General features: G+C 42.8%; 1 protein-coding gene across 1 annotated transcript in view; it reads right to left on the reverse strand.

The window, feature by feature from the left end:
- COPS3 (COP9 signalosome subunit 3) overlaps positions 1-5,441 on the reverse strand; it is a 30,405-nt gene extending 24,964 nt beyond the window's left edge. The window contains exons 1-2 of the mRNA XM_037163195.2: positions 5,282-5,441; positions 967-1,096 (exon numbers count right to left, since the gene is read on the reverse strand). Coding sequence (XP_037019090.1) covers positions 967-1,096; positions 5,282-5,336 — 185 coding nt within the window. The 5' untranslated portion in view covers positions 5,337-5,441. The remainder of the gene's footprint in view (positions 1-966; positions 1,097-5,281) is intronic.
- Positions 5,442-19,018: the final 13,577 nt, after the last annotated feature.

The raw sequence follows: 19,018 nt of genomic DNA on the forward strand, positions 1-19,018 counted from the left end.
GTGACAGGTAATCACAAAAACATCTCATAATGTTTTAAGTAAATTTACATATTGGGCTGCATTCACAGCTGGGGCTGCATGTGGCCCATGGGCCACAGGTTGGACACCTCTGCCACCCTTTCATTCTGACAGTTTCTTCTCTAAACTGTATTCTTGACCTCTATCTTTGTCTCTGGAGTCCCAGTGCAAGTAAAGTCTGATCCTCACTCTACAACTTCCCAGTTTATTTATATTACTACAACTCTCATAAAACCGTAACATCGCAATTTTAATATTAAAGTATCAAGAGAAATATAATTCTACTGTCAGGTACACAGAGTTACAAGGAACCCCAACTGAAATAAGGTCTATTTAATTTGGTCTCGAACAGTATAAACTTGTTAGAAGAGAATTCAAAGCAATGCTATTGATCACTGGTAATCTTGCTCAATATATTCCACCATGCCCTGTTTTGTCACTCTTCCCTATTTTTAATTTATTTTTAGAGAGAGGGGAAGGGAAGGAGCTCTCGTATACACTGTGACCAGGGATTGAACCTGCAACCAAGGCGTGTGCCCTGACCAGGAATCAAACCAGTGACCCTTCGCTTTGTGGGACAATGCACAACCAACTAAGCCACACTGGTGAGGGCTTCCCTATTTTATATCCAAGTTAGAAAATGTAGACAATCTAATGGACTATATAAATAAAAGTATTCACAAAAATACAAACTACAGTGCCCATAACTGAGATGGCCACTTGTTTTTTAAAATAAACTTGTATAAATATAAACAAGTTTAAAATGATAAAACAAGAAAACCCAGTAAGCAATGATTAGCTGGAATGACTAAAATGTAATACTACAAGATGACTTTAGTTGTGCAAAAGAGTTCAATGTTGTTTACATGGTTTACTTCCTGCACCAAAAAATAAACTCAGAAAGTGTTCAGTTTCACACAGAACAAAACTATAAAAGATGTCCCTTACAAAACAGCAAGGACGCCCAAGGAGTGCTCCTGTACATCCAGAGCCCCAAGCACAGTGTCCAGATGGGATAAGTTCTTTGCAAGCAGTTCCCCGCTCTTGTTGATCAGTTCACAAAGCTGAGTCATTTGCCCTGGAAAACAGGAATAACACTATGTCATTCAGTTATAGCACTAACCAAGCTAAAGGAAGTATAACCAGATTTCATACCTCAGAGCAAAAATATAGTGATCCCTCACCTACTGTGGGAGTTATGTTCCAGAGACCACCGCGATACGTGAAAATCCACAAAGTAGCAGCATTATATTTATTTTATTATTTCTATATATTTTAAGGTTTTATAAACCCTTCCCACACTCCTATAAACTTTTCCCTCTCTCATTAACCTTTACCACACTCTTATAAACACTTCATATGTTCTTAAACACTTTCTACACTCTTAAACCTACATAATTTTAACAACATATAAGATTCTATATGGGTACTCACCAGTGAAGTATACAGTTGTCCCTTGCTGTATCGCAGTTCACTTATTGTGGCTTCACTGTATCGCAGGTTCCCGAAATAGTGAAGCCGCAATAAGTGAACCACGATACAGCGAGGGACGACTGTACCTAAAGATGATTTCTTCTATCTCCTTCATTTCAGATGAGGACCAAGAAGGACCAGAAGTGAAATGATCCCACCCTGTCTCAAAACTCAATCTCCCATATCCTTCTGGCCTCTGAAAGTTTCTCCGTTTCCTACATTCCCTTTTCTGGCCCCCCCAAGCCAGAACTATGCACACACTATCACTACCACTCTCAGCTCCCTCTCTGTACCTAGAATGTCACCAAAGATGATTTCATTTTATTCCTAAGTCTCTCAACTCCATTCCATTCTCTCTCCCCTGCCTCATCATTTCTTATCTAAATTACATCACAAATCTTCTCAATGTCCACTCTTTCCTCCAACCCATACTCTACATCAGTACCTGTGTGATTCTTCTAAAATGCAAAATTCAATCAAATAACTCCAATGGCTTTAAGAAGTCCAAATGCGCCCTGGTGGGGTAGCTCAGGTGGTTAGGGAATCATCCCAATACACCAAGGTTGTGGGTCCAATCTCTGGTCAAGGCACATATAAGAAGCAACCAATGAATGCATAAATAAGTGGAACGACAAATCATTGTTTCCCTCTTTCAAATGAAGAAGGAGGAGGAGGAGGGAGAGGAAGGAGAAATAAAAAGAAGTCCAAAAGTCTCAGCCCAGTAACTGGTTCCTGTGCCTTGCCACCCCAGCCTCATCCTGCTACTTGCGTTCATGCACCTCCTCTTTGGTCACATCGAGCTCAAAATTCAATCAGCTCTCCATATCCTCTCATCTTTATGCTTCTATGCATGTGAGCTTTCCCTACATCCTCCACTACCTGACTCGTATGATTTGCTCAACAGTCTGCCTGGGTCTCCCCTAGACCTTCACCTACCTGCTCCTCTCATGGCTATCTTGGCTGGCTAGCTATCTTTTCTGTGTCATTTTTCCACAACCTGGGATGCGGTGATTAGGTAAGTCCACATAAACTCAGGTAAGGGGAGTCTCATTTCTCCAGCTTCATAATACATGGCTTACTCAGCAGCCCATCAATCAACAAGCAGAGTCTCCTAGGATCCATTCTTCTTTCCCTTACACCACAACACCATGACAGCTAAAGTATAGAATCTAATTAGGCCTAAACTGGTACTCTGAAGTAGACTTACCAATTTTAACAGGTTATTCTAATAATAAACACTATGGCCACACTCTGTACTCTCATATCCCAATAGCTGTTTCTGGTGAAAGTGAAAGGTATATATATACAAGCCCTTGGGCATCAATCTCTTAAACCTCCTCCTTCAACAGTCTCTTTTACACTTTGAACTTCAAAGTACTCATACCATCTATTTCTATTTGTAGCTGGGTGCTTTTTCCTTATTAAAAATGACTTAGGTAAGGACATAAGACACAACGGACCATAAGACACAACTAGGTTTTAGAGGACAAAAATAGGAAAAAAAATTTTTGAAGTAAAAAATGCAGTAAAATATTTAATAATCTGTGACCCAGCTCCACCGCTGCACCTCCCGACACAGTGAGCCAGGTAAGCCACATTTGGACTATATGCACGCCATTTCCTCCCAAATGGGGGGAGTGAGTCTTATAGTCCAAAAAATACAGTAATGCTTAAAATCCAAGTGATTGTGGCTAGGAACTTTAATAATTTAACTTCTGAGACTTCTGTAATATTTATAAATAACTTTTACCAAAAATAAAGGAAATGTTTCATTATTATTGCATTCATTGCAAAACAAGAATAAAAACATCCATGATCATATTAGATATTACTTTTCAAGACAATAATACAAGTTGAACTGGGAAACAGCAACTATCATTTTATTAAAGATCTCACTGGTAGGTATGAAATACACAGCATCTTCCAGTTAAATGCCCCCCCTTTAAACCCACTACTCTAAATGCTTACAATGATTTGAAACACCCAGAAACAAGCATTTCAGTCCAATATTTTTCTCCCCAATTAAATAATCAATGCTGAGCTGAGACTTAAAAGCCAGGCCACCATGAAATCCTAAGATTAACTACTGTAGGACCAAGGGGAAGAGTCAAAAGTAACCTTAACTGTGAACCAAAAGATCGCGGTTTGATTCCCAGGGCACATGCCTGGGTTGCAGGCCAGTTCCCAGCAGAGGCCAGTTCCCAGCAGGGCACGCATGAAAAGCAATGTAATACCATACATTGATATTTCTCTCTCTCTTCCCTTCCCTTCTAAAGATAAATAAATAAATTTTTTAAAAAAAATTTTAAGTAAGCTTAAGGGTCGCAGGGCACATCTGCAATGAATCCCACCAGGGATATGGCCAGTGAAATTTCCTCTAATCAGGGAAGGCTGGAAATTATGATATTTTCTTCATGGAAGGTCCATGTTTATAAATTCTGAACAACAACGGAGAAAACACTCACAAACATGTACTAGACTGTGAAGGTGAGGTGCAGAAACGGAGGGCAGTAAAAGTATATTTATCTCCACCTGGCAGACTATTCCTAAAGTAGTGTCTGGCACACAACATGTACACAGAGCTTTCAAGCAAGTGATCCCTCCCGATGCTCAACAGCCCTAGTTACATCTTATGAGACCTAGGAAATTAAGTGGCTTGCCCATGAAGTGACTGAGACAGGATTCCAACTCAAATCTTCTAAGTATACTACATCCCAGAAAATAGAACTGTTTGTGTCACAAATGAATAAATGAACAGGTTCTTCACTCATATGGAGTGAAAGTCTATGCTTTACCCGTGAACTTAATTTCTATCTAAAATAAGGAAAATGAAGCAGCAGTATTTCATTAGGCAGGTCTTCCTAACTACATCCTTAAGCCTCACAACAGCAGTGAGGTGGGGAAAAATGAAGACTGACGGTGACTGTCCAAGGTCACGCAGCTCTTAGAACTTATAATTAATGGCTGTTGACAATTGCTAACTGTACTTATCGCACTGCATATGATAGGCACTGTTCCAGGGCTTTTACATGGTTTCTCTCATTCAATCCTATCAGCTCCACGAAGCATGGACTTGTTTTTGTTTTACAGATGAAGAAACAGGTGAATAAAGGGAACTTCACAGCCAGCAGCTAATGACTTTAATTCTCAGTCCAGAGATCTAGAGTCATGAGATGAATGAACCAAACAGCATAAAAATTAAAGGCAAAGTAAAAATGGTCAAAGCCTCACCCCTAGAAACCAGCGTCCAACGAGCGAAAGCTCCTGTATGTCCTGCAGGACTAAACTAGGCACGGGCGGCAGCCGAGGGGCCGCCAAGCAGAGCCTCTGAGCCAAGGAGCCCAGAAAAGGTTCGCCTGACGCTCGCTGCCCGCGGCCTGGCACGGAGGCGCCGCGGGGATCGGCGGCCAGGACACCAATCACCGCGGGCGAGGAGAGCCCACGCGACCAGGGCCGTTCGCGAAGGCGTACGACGGAAATCACCGACCCCCAAATGTCAAGCGAGGCTTCGGAGGGCGGGTAGGAGGGGCCTGGAGGGCCGCGGGAGAGGAGGCGGCTGCTTTGCGGAGCGCACGGCCTGGCGGGAGTGAGCTACAGAGCCAGAGAGCGCGAGGGGGCTGCTCCGACTCCGCCGCACCCGGCGCGCCGGATCCCGCCGTGGCCTAAGCGCCACAGCGAGACGGGCCCCGGAGACCAGGCTCGACACTGCCAGCGCAGTCCCGCCGCTCCCACCGGCGGCTGGGGAGACAGGCCGGTCCCTTCGGCCCGGAGGGCCGGCGCAAGGCCTCACCTTGAGCGGAGAGCTGCCGGACACTGTTCACGAATTGCTCCAGGGCAGAGGCCATGTTTCCCCCTGGTCGACCTGACTACTAGAGCCAGCTCGCGCGGGAAAAGGTGTCCGCTCTGGGAGGTGGGGCGTGGACGATCCACAGAGGCCTCACGAGCGGCCAACGTCACTTCCGCTGATCAAGCACCGCGAGATTTCACCCACATGGGAACTGGTTACTGTTCCCTTGGAAACAGTTCTGCTGCTCGCCATAACCGGAAGTTAGCTTTCTTTTCGTGCAGTTGGGAAATCCCTCCCTCTATTTAATGGGGCAAAGGAAGAAAGTGAACTCATGATCCGGCAATTTTTCAGATTTTGCTAGATATGGCTGTCCGTTTTTTTTTCCTGGCCAAATCATTCAGGTTACTTAGCTTTAACGGCTACTGGCATGAATCCTGCGAGGTAGTAAAACATAGACTCTGGAGCCACGCAGGCAACCTGCGTTCACATCACTTTCCCACCACTTAGTAGCTTCTAAGTGTTGGGAAATCATTTTGGGCAATTTATTTGGCAATTCTCCATCCGGTTTTCTCCACCTGTAAAATTCTTCCAATAACCTCAACCACCTAAAAACACTTTTAGATCTGTTTTCATTCAAGATGTATGTTGACTGAATTGATTTCCCCGCGTGGGTTTGATCTTCCTCAACCTGACTCGGAAAGCACTTTTTTCTTATATATCTGCTTCTCTGCTGTAGACATTTGTCTTCATAATCCATACCACAATGATTGTTCTTAATTGGCATGGAATTCCCTGACATCAAGCATCTGTCTTACACGCCTCTGCACCATGCTAAGGCCCAGCAGGTATCAACCAAAGGTTGTGGGACCAATTCAGCACCAAAGAAGTCCCCCTTTGGGGGTTCAGTGAAGAAGGAAACTTCATTCAGTGGAAATATCTCAATTGTGATACAGCAAGGCTGTGAAAAGAGCCTGGGGCCAGGTCCTTCTCCTGCTAGACAACTCTGCTCTGGTGAGACATCTTTAGTGTTTCATTTCCCACCAAAGAAATAGCCCTCAGCCTTCAGCGGAAAGAGAAAGAATAATCAACAAACTTCAAGCCCTTACTCTTCACGGAAAAGGAAACTTCTTACTGTTCTCAGAGCTGACTTATATAAACAGAAGTTCCTGCTCCTGGTTCCAGATTGGTTCATCCTCTTGCAAACCAGGCCCTAAATCCTCAGTCTGATTGGTCCAAAAGTCACTGTCCTGATTGGGCAGGATGGAGTTGCTCTGATTGGTTGGTGAAGAAGTTGATGGGGGTGGGGCAGATATAGCTGTGTAGCTTGGTTTGGATAAGGAAAACCTCAGTCCTATTGGTTGAAATAGGATTCTGGGAACTCCTTTGTAAGGGCTGTCTCAGCTGGCAGGAAATAGAGTGTAGGCAAGCAGTTCAGTTTAGCACCAGGCTGACAGCTTACTGCAGGCTTCTCTGTGAAGTGCAGTTTGCAAGAGAAGCCACTGTAGAAATGACTGCTAGGATCTGTTTTTGAATTTTAGCCCATTTATCCACAGGAACCCTTCTTAGTAGGTAATCTTTCTCGGGTCCACACCCATGATTTGGTGCATAAAAAGGACTAACTAAATAAACATGCATTTTAAAATTGCACCCAACATATGTTTATTGAGCATCTACAATGTGCTGTGCTAAGCAGTTATGGTCTTTTTTCCCTGCCGATAACACACAAATAAAGACCCTAGAATAAAGGGGGTAGTGCTCTGAAGGAGTGAAACAAGGTTTTATAAAATCTGCACTTGGTGCACAGCACTTAGCACAGCAAAGGAAATGGACCTTGCCCAGGAACAAGAGGGAAGGCATTCTTGAGGAAATGACACAAACTGAGCTCTAGAGAAAGGGTAGAAGTTAATAAGGTAAGGGAGGAAGAAATTATTGTGAGAAGACAGTATGTGCTAAAACTTTGTGTTGGGAGGAAGCATGCTATAGAGATTGAGGAACCAAAAGGAGGTGTTTAGAAGGGAGTGGTATGAGATGGAGCTGCAAGGTAAACGGTTCACGTCAGGTAAGCTGTGTTAAAGATATGGAACACTTCTCTAAGAAGTTTGGAAAGCCACTGAGAGTTTTATGCAAGCAAGTGGGATAATTGGATTTGCTTTTAGAAAAGGTTCCACACACTCTATGTGTCTGACTTCACAAAGATAACTTCAGAGGACCATTTAGGAATCTCTTGCAGTAGTCAACATGAAATATAATAAGAACCCTGGCTGGTGTGACTCAGTGGGTGGAGCACCAGACTGATAACCAAAGGGTCGCTGGTTTGATTCCCAGTCAGGGCACATGCCTGATTGCGGGCCAGGTCCCCAGTAGGGGGGCACTCGAGAAACCACCACACATTGAAGTTTCCCTTTCTCCTACCCTTCTCCCTTCCCCTCGCTAAAAATTAATAAATTTTTTAAAAAGAAAGAAATATAATAGTTATAATTGTACCTTGAAAGTAGAAATGGAAATAAAAGTTTAGATGAATGACTTGAACACATATTCTAAGATGAAACTGCCCCTGAATGTCCTATGTCAGCATTTGGTTCTCAGTCTTTGATCTCTTGCAACATACCCGACAGAGATCTTCTTGACTCACAGGACACATTTTCATGGATTTGCATGGATTTTAATGAAAACCAAATATGCGGCAGAGAAGTAAAATATTGCAATAATTTAAAATAGCCACAGCTATTACTGATACTTTAAAATTTCTGGCATATTTAGACTGTGGCAGCTGTTCTCAAAGTGTGGTTTCCCCAACAAGGAGCAGTAGCAGCATCTGGGAAGTTCTTAGAAATGCAAATCCATGGACTCCACTATAAACTTAATGCATCAGAAACTCTGAGGGTGGATCTCTACAATCTGAGCTTAACAATCCCTGCAATCTTTCTGATGCACACAAAAGTTTGAGAAACTCTGGATTGCAGCACAGAGGAGCTAGGACACAAATCAAACTCATTTCAAAACAGCTAAACACCCTTCCATCCTTCTCTCTTCCTCTCAAGAATGAAATAACTGAAATATATGATTACAAGGATAACCTTGAATATACTCTAATTTTAATTTTTTAAAAGCTAGTCATTTGTAAAACCTGGCAATTACTTAAGACACACTTTACAGGGGTGTCCAACCTGCAGCCTATGGGCCACATGTGGCCCAGGATGACTATGAATGTAGCCCAACACAAAATCATAAATTTACTTAAAACATTTTGAGATTTTTTTGTGTGTGATTACAGGTTGCAATGTATTTAATGTGTAGTCCAAGATAACTCTTCCAGTGTGGTGGAGAGATGCCAAAACGTTGGACAGCCCTACCTTATAGCAAAGCATAGCAGTGGGTGGAGATGCTACATTTAGTTATCTGTTATTTAATTCTTTAAACACTCATTTACTTTGTGTCTAATATGTTTCAAGCCCTGTGTCAGATGTTGGGGATGTAGGGTATTTGTGAACAAGACTGCAAGTACTTGCTGATATGAAATTCTGGTTTGCTGAGTAAGACAGTAAGCAAACAAATAAACACAATAATTTCAGACAGTAATATTTGTAATGAAAAGAAAAAAAAAAAGAAACCTTGTGATGGGGTTTAGGAAGGTCAGAAAATACTTCTGAGAACTAAAGGATGAGAAAGAGCCACTTAAAAAAAAGATCTGGGGCAATGAAATCCAGAGAGAGAGGAATGAATGCAATATGCAAAGATTTGAAGACCAAGCAAATGGTGTATTTCTGGAAAAGCAAAAAATGCCAGATTGGCTAGGATATAGGAAGGAGAATATTGGTGTGTTTCAGTTGAGTACTGCTTGCCTATAACAGTAGCAATGGTCTCCTACATTGTCCAACTTTTTCCATTTGTAAACCATTTTCAGATCTAGCGGAAGTTTTTTAGATTCATCACTGAAATATCTTCACTAAGTGCAGAGACTTGAAAGAAAGGAATATTAGATCATTTGGTGGGGAGGAACAAGGTCAGATAGTGGTGTAAACACTTTCTGCACACTCCGCCTTCCCTTGGAAGACCCATGTAGTTGCAGGGAGCACAACCTGGTGAGAGCTGAGCAAGTGACCAATGAAGCCACCCTCCAACACATCCTGTTACCACCCCTCTCCAGCCACCTTCAGTGTGGGACTTAGGCTGATCAAATCTGGGGTAAGCTCAGGACTCCTGGGAACTTTCCTCCCTGCTGGGTTGAAGAAGGGACCTTCATCTCTAAGGGTTTCTGGCAGCGACATTGGGGCCCTGAGGGGAGTGAGGCTTAGGGTGAATCTAATATCTCAAAACACAAAACAGAGAAGACAGAAACAGACCAGCCTCATCTGTCACTGAGTCACTAGATACCAGAAGCAATCCTGCCTTCAGAATTTTTAGCCAAAAAATATGCACTAACAAATTCCCTTTACTCTCTAAGCTTTTGTTAAATTCAAAAGGTATTTTCTCTTACTTGAGGGGCAAGGGTGTGGATACAGCACATTAATGACATTGTCCCTGCAATGATCTTTCAAGACAGATTTTAATGTGGGAGTCATGTGGCTGTACATAATTATTCCATCTCTCTCCCTCCTATGCCCTTTGAGTGTAGGTATGACTACATGACTTCTTTGGCCATGGAAACACAGGCAGGGTGGCATGTATCACTTCAGAGCAGGAGTTTGAGTGCCAGCGTGCAGTGCCTCCCAGGTCAGAAGCCTCATTAGACTTGTATGTCTGTAACAAACCATCCCAACACTTAGGGACATGGCCTTCTGTATTTCAGAACCATTTACTGACTCAGAGTTTCTGTGGATCAGGAATTCTGTCATGGCTTAGCTGGGCATCTATGCCTTAAGGACCCTCCCTTCAGCACTTCAAGGTATTTGTTGTTCAGGAATGTGGTCCCATCTGAAGGCTTGACCATCGGCCTCTAGGGTCATTCACATGGCTGTTGGAAGGATTCCAGCTGTGGAACCTCAGCTGCTGGCTAGCTGTTGGCTGGGGTCTACCCCAGCTTTTTGCCATGTGGGCCTCTCCACAGCATGGCAGGTAGATGAGAGTGAGAGAGGCAGAGAGAGAGAGAAAGAGATGGGGGAGAGAGAAACAGGAGAGAAGGAGGAGCAAAGCATACTGAAGTCACAGTCTTTTTGTAACCAAGACTCAAGACTAGGGACTTTTGAAAAGCATGACTGCCAGGAGGCGGGGCTCACAGGGAGTCATTTGAGAGGATGACTCCCACAATGAGTGAGAAACAAACTTTTGTTAAACTACTGAGAGTTGGGGGCTGGTTGTTGCTGCTGCATAACCTAGCCTATCCTTATTTGCTACAATTTCCCCATTGTTCAGAAGGGGAAACTGGTACTCAGAGAGATTTAGAGGTTTAGCCAAAGACATGCCACTAGTTACTGGCAGAACATTGGGCGTGTGGGAAATGTGCAGATAGGGAAAGCATTCAGTGTCAGTCAGTGGGACAGTTGCGGTCTTCCAATAACAACTGGGGGCTATAGGTCATGAGGGGTGAGAGGGTGAGGAAAAAGAACCCAGACAAAAACATGCCCTATAGTCCTGTAATCTGATTCCCAACCATTCTTAATATAGTGATCTAAATTATTGGCTTCAAAACGTCTCATATTCTCAGATTCATGATCATTCTCTCATCAGCAGCTCCAAGTTTCTTCCCACAGCCACATGCAGAACTTGCCTTGCGAGAAGGTGGACACAATCGAGAACAATTTGTCTGAGACCACTTTGCCAAGCCCTTCCTGTTATGGATGACTCAGTGAAGGCCAGAGAGGAGCTGTAACTTGCCCAAAGTCACACAGCGCACAAGTGCCAGAGGTGGGGTCATGACCTGCACTGACAGAATCCAGTCTAAGCTTCTTTTCCTGACGCCACACGGCAACCCCCCAGAACCCCCAGCCAGCAGAGAGCAGTGTCCTTGGCATGCGTGTCAGCAGCACAGGTGCATCAAACCAGCCATTCCCTGGTTGGGGCAAGGCCACCAGAAGCTTTCCTACCTTTTTCTGAGGATTTACTCTCTTTTGCTTCCACTTCTACTTTTAAAATTCCAATAATTTTTGATGCCTCTAACTCCTGACACCCACGCCCTACTTCCATCTTAGGCTTCATGCCAGTCATTCAGATCTCAGAATTGTACTGCTCAGGACAGTGTTGTGAGCAACAGCAAGCACAATTTAAAACAGTTTAATTTAGAAAGGGGGTTATTGGCTTATGTTACTGAGAAGTTCAAGGAATGAACTGATTGTCGACTCAGGAAAAGTTAGGTTTGGCCCCGTGGCAATCTGAATATTCCCTCCTTTTCATTTGATTTCTTTCCTTCCATTTCTTGGATAAAACTTTTCTTTTTAAACTGAGGTGTAATTGTCATATAATAAATTCCACACATTTAAAGTATGATAAAATTTTGATGAATTAAAAAAAATTTGAAACTGTCTGACTTATGCATACACCTACAAAACCATTGCCTCAGTCACAGCAGCATGTGCCCATCACCTACAAGTGCCCTTCACCTTCTTGGCAGTCTCTCTCCTTCCTGCATTCCTCAGCTCCCTGGCAACCACAGACAGCCTTCAGTCACGGTATGTTAGTGTGAATTTTCTATCATTTTATGTTAATGAAACCATACTGTACATATATGTATACACATGCATACGCACACAAATCTGGTTTATTTCATTCACCAAAATTACTTCAAGATCCATCCATGCTCTGCACTTATCATTAGTTTGTACCTTTTTATGCTAAACAATATTCTATTATATGTGTACCACAGATTGTTTGTCTAGTCATGTGTTGATAGATAAATTTGAATTGTTTTCAACTTTTGGCTGTTACAAATAAACCTGCTATGAACATTCCTATACAAGTCTTCATATGAATACATACTTTCTTTCCTCCTGGGTATATGAGGGGGAGTTCCAAAAAAAACCAGAATTATCTTCTGGAAGGGAGGCCCCTTGTAGCACAGTCTTCCCCCACTAGGTAAGTGTTCTAGGAACCCATTTGTATCATCATACCAGTTGGCATTGTTGTGAGAGGCTGTGTACAGCCTTAGTGTTTTGTTTTGTTTTGTTTGCATTTTGATGTGTTTATTTTATTTATTTTTAATATATTTTATTAATTATGCCATTACAGTTGTTCTATTCCCCCCTTCATTTCCCTCCACCCAGCACATCCCTCCCCACCATCCCCCCTTTAGTTTATGACCATGTGTCTCAAGTTCTTTAGATTCTGTATTTCCTCTACTATTTATTCTTGCCCTCCCCCTATCTATTTTCTGCCTACTGTCTATGCTACTTATTTTCTGTGCCTTCTCCCCCCTTCTCCTCCTCCCACTCTCCTGTTGCTAGCCCTCCATGTGATCTTCATTTCTATGATTCTGCTCCTGATCTAGCTGTCCTCTTAGTTTGCTTCTGTTTCAGGTGTGGTTGTTAATAACTGTGAGTTTGCTGTCCTTTCACTGTTCATCTTTTTTATCTTCTTTTTCTTAGGTAAGTCCCTTTAACATTTCATATAATAAGGGCTTGGTGATGATGAACTCCTCAAAATTTGAGCTTATCTGAGAAGCACTTTATCTGCCCGTTCATTCTAAATGAAAGCTTTGCTGGATAGATCAATCTTGGATGTAGGTCTTTGGATTTCATGACCTGAAATACTTCTTTCCAGCCCCTTCTTGCCTGTAAGGTCTCTTTTGAGAAATCAGCTGACAGTCTGATGGGGACTCCTTTGTAGGTGACTGTCCCATTATCTCCTGCTGCTTCTAGGATTCTCTCCTTCATTTTAATCTTGGCTAATGTAATGATGATGTGCCTTGGTGTATTCCTTCTTGGGTCCAACTTCTTTGGGACTCTCTGAGCTTCCTGGATTTCCTGGAAGTCTATTGCCTTTGCCAGATTGGGGAAGTTCTCCTTTATTATTTGTTCAAATAAGGTTTCCACTTGTGCCTGTTCCTCTTCCCCTTCAGGTACCCCTATAAATTCGGATGTTGGAATGTTTAAAGACGTACTGAAGGTTCCTAAGCCTCTCCTCATTTTTTGAATTCTTGTTTCTTCATTCTTTTCTGTTTGGTTGTTCCTTTCTTCCTTCTGGTCCACTCCTTTGATTTGAGTCCCAGTTTCCTTTCCATTACTATTGGTTTTCTGTGTATTTCCCTTCATTTCAATTAGTTTGGCTTCCATATGTTCCTCTAATTTGTGACTAAAATCAACGAGTTCTGTGAGCATCCTGATCACCAGTGTTTTGAACTGTGCATCTGAAAGTTTTGCTATTTGTTCATCACTTAGATTTATTGGCTCTGGGGCTCTGAGTTGTTCTTGAGCCATGTTTTGATCTGTTTGTGCCTGTTATGTATGAGGAGCAGATCCTTAGTTGTTTACCAGGGTGGGGCCACCCAGGTCACTGGTTCGTGACACTGTATGTGGGGGCGGGGTCAGAGAGGGACAATGACAGTTCCCTCTGCTGCTTCCTGCCACTGGGGCTTGTGTGGTCCGCCACACCGCTAGCTCCTTCACTGGTTTATCTGCACATGAATGTGTGACCGAGATCAGTCCTCAGTGGGTCCACCGCCTTGAGCCCTCAGTGGGTCCAACACCTTGCATCCTCAGTGGGTCCGCCTGCTTCTCCACACGTGGGATCCACCCATGGCTTCTGGTGCACCTGGGTTGCGCACCTGGGTTGGTCCTGTGGATCTTTCCTGCCCAACCCCGCTCTGCTGCTGGCTCTGCCCCTCTTACCAGTTTGGCCGAAGGGTTCATTGTTGTCGGACTTCCGTGTAGTTCAATTTTCTGTGGTTTGGCTGCGTTTTTGTTGCTAAAACTTTGTTGTTTTTAAACTTAGTTGTGGGAGAAGGCGCAGTGCTTCCACCTACGCCTCCATCTTGGAGGAAGTCTCTCAGTGATTTTTTACAATATCCTTTCAATGTGTTTGCCCGTTTCATGATGTGTGGTTTACCAGCACATCTTCCCACATCGCGCTGAGTGTTCAGAAGTTTTTGACCAAAACCAACATGACCCTGGTGCCCCACCCTCCCTATTCAGCTGATCTCACCCAGAGTGACTTTGTTTTTGTTTCCCTGGATGAAAAAAGTTGTCAAAGGGAAACGTTTTGCCAATGTGGAAGAGTTGAAACAAAACACAGCAGAAGCACTAAAAGGTATCAAAATTGATGAGTTCAAAAACTGTTTTGAAAGTGGAAAAAAGTGTCTCGATAGGTGTATTACATCAAATGGAGAGTACTTTGAAGGTGAATGATGTTTAAGCATATAAGAATAAATATATAACTTTATAAATAAATTCCATTTTTTGGCTCCCCCCTCATATAGCCAAGAGTGGAATAGCAGGATAAACTGCCATAACAGTTTTTAAAGTGTTTGTGCAATTTTTTCATTCCCACCTGCAAATTCTGCCTCATGTGCTCTGGACAAGAATGTGTGTCTACCGTTGTAGGTGGAGTGTTATGTAAAATGGCAAGTTGGTTGACAGCATCGCTCAAGCCTTCAAGTAGACTGGTTTCCTGTCCACTTGTTCATCAGTTTTTAAGACAGAGGTGTTAAAATCTCTGATAATATTTGTGAATTTGTCCACTTCTCCTCTCAGCTTTGTATATTTAAAAAGTTCTTTCTGTCCTGGCTGATGTGGTTCAGTGCATTGAGAGCCTGCATGTAAGCTGAGGGGTTGCCAGTTCGATTCCCAGTCAGGGCACATGCCTGGGTTGCAGGCCAGGTTCCCAGTAGGGAGTGTGCAGGAGGCAACTGATGGGTGTGTCCCTCACACATCGATGTTTCTCTCCCTCTCTTTCTCCCTTTCTTTCCCATCTCTGAAAGTAAATAAATACAAGTAAAATAAAAAGTTCTTTCCTCTTACTCTTCCTTAGTAGTCATTGTATATGTAATTCACATAAAAAAATTTACCATTTTGAAATGTACACTTCAGTGAGTCTTAGTATATTCACTCTGTTGTGTAACCATCACCACTATCCAATTCCATGTCATTCCTATCACCCTCCCAAAAAACCATGTCTACTAGCAGTTTAAATTTCACTCACTCCATCACCCTTGACAACCAATAATCTACTTTCTGTCTCCACAGATTTACCTATATTCTGGATATTTTGTGTAAGCAGAATATCATGTAACATTTTGTGACTGGGTTATTTCACTTAGCATAATGCATAATTCAAGGTTCATCAGTGTTCAGTGTGTGTCAGAATATCTCTTCTTTCCAAGACTGAATAATATTCTAATGTATGTACATATCATATTTTGTGTATCCATGCTTCCAACTTTTGGCCAGTATGAGTAGTGCTGCCATGAACAAGGGCATGCAAATGCCGGTTCAAGTCCTCGCTTTCAATTCTCCCAAGTGTACGCCTAAAAGCGGAGCTGCTAAATCACATAGTAATTCTATTTCTTATTTCTTGAGGCACTGCCATATCGTTTTCGACAGCAGTCGCACCATTTTCCATTTGCACCAGCAATGTGGAAGGATTTTGATTTTTTAATGTATCATTGTTATTTTCTATTTATAACAGCTATTGTGTTTGTAAAGGGGGCATGTACAAATCCGACAAGCTCAGGAGAGGCCTATATGGTGGGCCTTACAAACTAAGAGACCAAACGTTACCACATAGGATGGTCTGAATGAAAATATGTCTAATTAAAAGCAAATCATGGCAGGTAGTCAGGGCAGGTAGTCATGTCCTAGCTTGTAGCTTCCCTGACAAAGGTCAATCTTCACCTTAACTGAGCCTGCCTATTGTCTTTTTACATCAAGATAACAGACCTTTGAGATGCCAGAATAATTTCCTTTTCCAGACATTTGGAGGCACAACCTCCCACCTGATCACACACCATAGAACCCCTCATTGTTATTTTGTTTCCCAGCACATCATCTCTGTGTGCTGTGAGTGTGCAGTGAGTGTACTCACCAGTGTATTTTACTTTTTATCCAATCCCAGATTTCCCCTCTTTGTTTTCTCCTGCCTCCCTTATCTATCACCAATACATTTTTGTACCTCCCTTATGTCTCTGCCCTTGGTTTTAATGTATAAAATAACCTGTAAAACTGGACTTCTGGCCAAGATAGAGGTGTAGGTGGAAACACTGCCTCCTCACACAACCAAATTTAAAGACAACAAAATTTTAGTAACAAAAATACAACCAAAACACAGAAAATTGAACACTACGGAAGTCCGACAATAAGAACCGTTCAGCCAGACTGGTAAGAGGGGTGGAGTCAGCGGCTGGTGGGGCAGGGTTGTGCAGGAAAACTCCGCGGGTCCAACCCAGGGGTGGTTGGTGGATCCCAGGTGTGGGGTTGCAACTGGCAGACCCAGTGAGGGCATAAGGTGGCTGCCTGACCGCGGACACACATTCGCTTGCAGATAAACCACATGAAGGAACGAGCAGTGAGACAGACCACGCAGGCCCCAGTGGCAGGAAGCAGCAGAGGGAACTGTCATTGTCCCTCTCTGACCCCGCCCCCACATACAGCATCACAACCCAGTGACTGAGTTGCCCCGCCCTGGTGAATACATAGGGCTCTGCCCCTCATACATAACAGGCACAAACAGATCAAAATATTATGGCTCATGAAGAACTCAAAGCCCCAGAGCCAGTAACTCTAAGCAACCAAGAAATAGCCAACCTATCAGATGCACAGTTCATAACACTGGTGATCAGGATGCTCACAGAACTGGTTGATTTTAGTCACAAATTAGAGGAACAAATGAAGGCTAAACTGATTGAAATGAAGGGAATGCACAGGAAACCAGTAGTGATGGAAAGGAAACTAGGACTCAAATCAAGGGAGTGGACCAGAAGGAAGAAAAAAGTGACCAAACAGAAAAGAATGAAGAAACAAGAATTCAAAAAATGAGGAGAGGCTTAAGAACCTTCAGGACATCTTTAAACGTTCCAACATCCGAATTATAGGGGTACCTGAAGGGGAAGAGGAACAGGCACAAGTGGAAACCTTATTTGAACAAATAATAAAGGAGAACTTCCCCAATCTGGCAAAGGCAATAGACTTCCAGGAAATCCAGGAAGCTCAGAGAGTCCCAAAGAAGTTGGACCCAAGAAGGAATACACCAAGGCACATCATCATTACATTAGCCAAGATTAAAATGAAGGAGAGAATCCTAGAAGCAGCAAGAGCTAAGGGAACAGTCACCTACAAAGGAGTCCCCATCAGACTGTCAGCTGATTTCTCAAAAGAGACCTTACAGGCAAGAAGGGGCTGGAAAGAAGTATTTCAGGTCATGAAATCCAAAGACCTACATCCAAGATTGATCTATCCAGCAAAGCTTTCATTTAGAATGGAAGGACAGATAAAGTGTTTCTCAAATAAGCTCAAATTTTGAGGAGTTCATCATCACCAAGCCCTTATTATATGAAATGTTAAAGGGACTTACCTAAGAAAAAGAAGATAAAAAAGATGAACAGTGAAAGGACAGCAAACTCACAGTTATTAACAACCACACCTGAAACAGAAGCAAACTAAGAGGACAGCTAGATCAGGAGCAGAATCATAGAAATGAAGATCACATGGAGGGTTAGCAACAGGAGAGTGGGAGGAGGAGAAGGGGGGAGAAGGTACAGAAAATAAGTAGCATAGATGGTAGATAGAAAATAGGGGGGAGGGTACGAATAGTAGGGGAAATACAGAATCTAAAGAACTTGGGACACGTGTTCATGAACTAAAGGGGGGGAATGGTGGGGGAAGGGTGTGCAGGGTGGAGGGGAATGGGGGGGGAAATAGAACAAATGTAATGGCATAATCAATTTTTTTTAAAGCCTGAAAAAAAAAAAGAACTTGTGACACATGAACGTAAACTAGAGGGGAGGAGTGGTGGGGAAGGGGGTGTGCAGGGTGGGAGGGGAATGAAGGGGGGAATGGGACAACAGTAATGTCATAATCAATAAAATATTTAAATAAATAAATAAATAAAATAATCTGTAAAACTGCCATTCTCCAGAGTGTTTTTTCAATTCATCGATATTTCTGCTTCCCAGCAATTGTCATCAATTTGGCTCAAAAACTCTTACAAGACTTTTTCCTAGGCTGATATCTCATTATGGTTTTGATTTTTCATTTCCCTAATGATTAGTAATATTGACCACCTTTTCGTGTGCTTATTGGCCATGTATGTATCTTTTTTTAAAAAAAATATCCATTTGAGGTTGCAATATTGTGATTGCGAACCAGAAAAAGGGTTTTATGTAAAGTAACTTCACAGGGTGATCTGGTCGTGAATTCCTAACTAGACAGGTCATGGTGAGCAAGTGACAACATAACATTTTAGGAAAAGGTTTATTTCCACCTTAAGCCAACCAGGTGCACTGTTTTCACGCACCGAGGCGAACGCACCTTTGAAATGAGCCATAACCAACCTCCAGAAAGCACATCACCTCATCGACTATTCTGTGATCCAGTTCCCACCTTGCTTCTTCCACCTCCATGTAATTTTCCTTTAATTCCCTTCTTAGCTTTGAAAGTATAAAAGAAGTTGCAAAATTGTTCTTCCCCAGAGCATTTGAGATCTCCCCCAATGATGGCACAGGTTATTGGTGTGGCGAAAATAAACTGTTACAGACATTTTCTGGTGATGAAGAGTGGTTTGACTCTGGGTGCTGGGCACACAGTGTGCTTTATGCAGATCATGGGTCATAGAAATATGCACATGAAACCTATATGATGCTATTAACCAATATGACCC

This window comes from Artibeus jamaicensis, unplaced genomic scaffold (assembly GCF_021234435.1).
Source record: "Artibeus jamaicensis isolate MK-2021 breed Jamaican fruit bat unplaced genomic scaffold, CSHL_Jam_final contig_419, whole genome shotgun sequence".
NCBI classification, from domain to species: domain Eukaryota; kingdom Metazoa; phylum Chordata; class Mammalia; order Chiroptera; family Phyllostomidae; genus Artibeus; species Artibeus jamaicensis.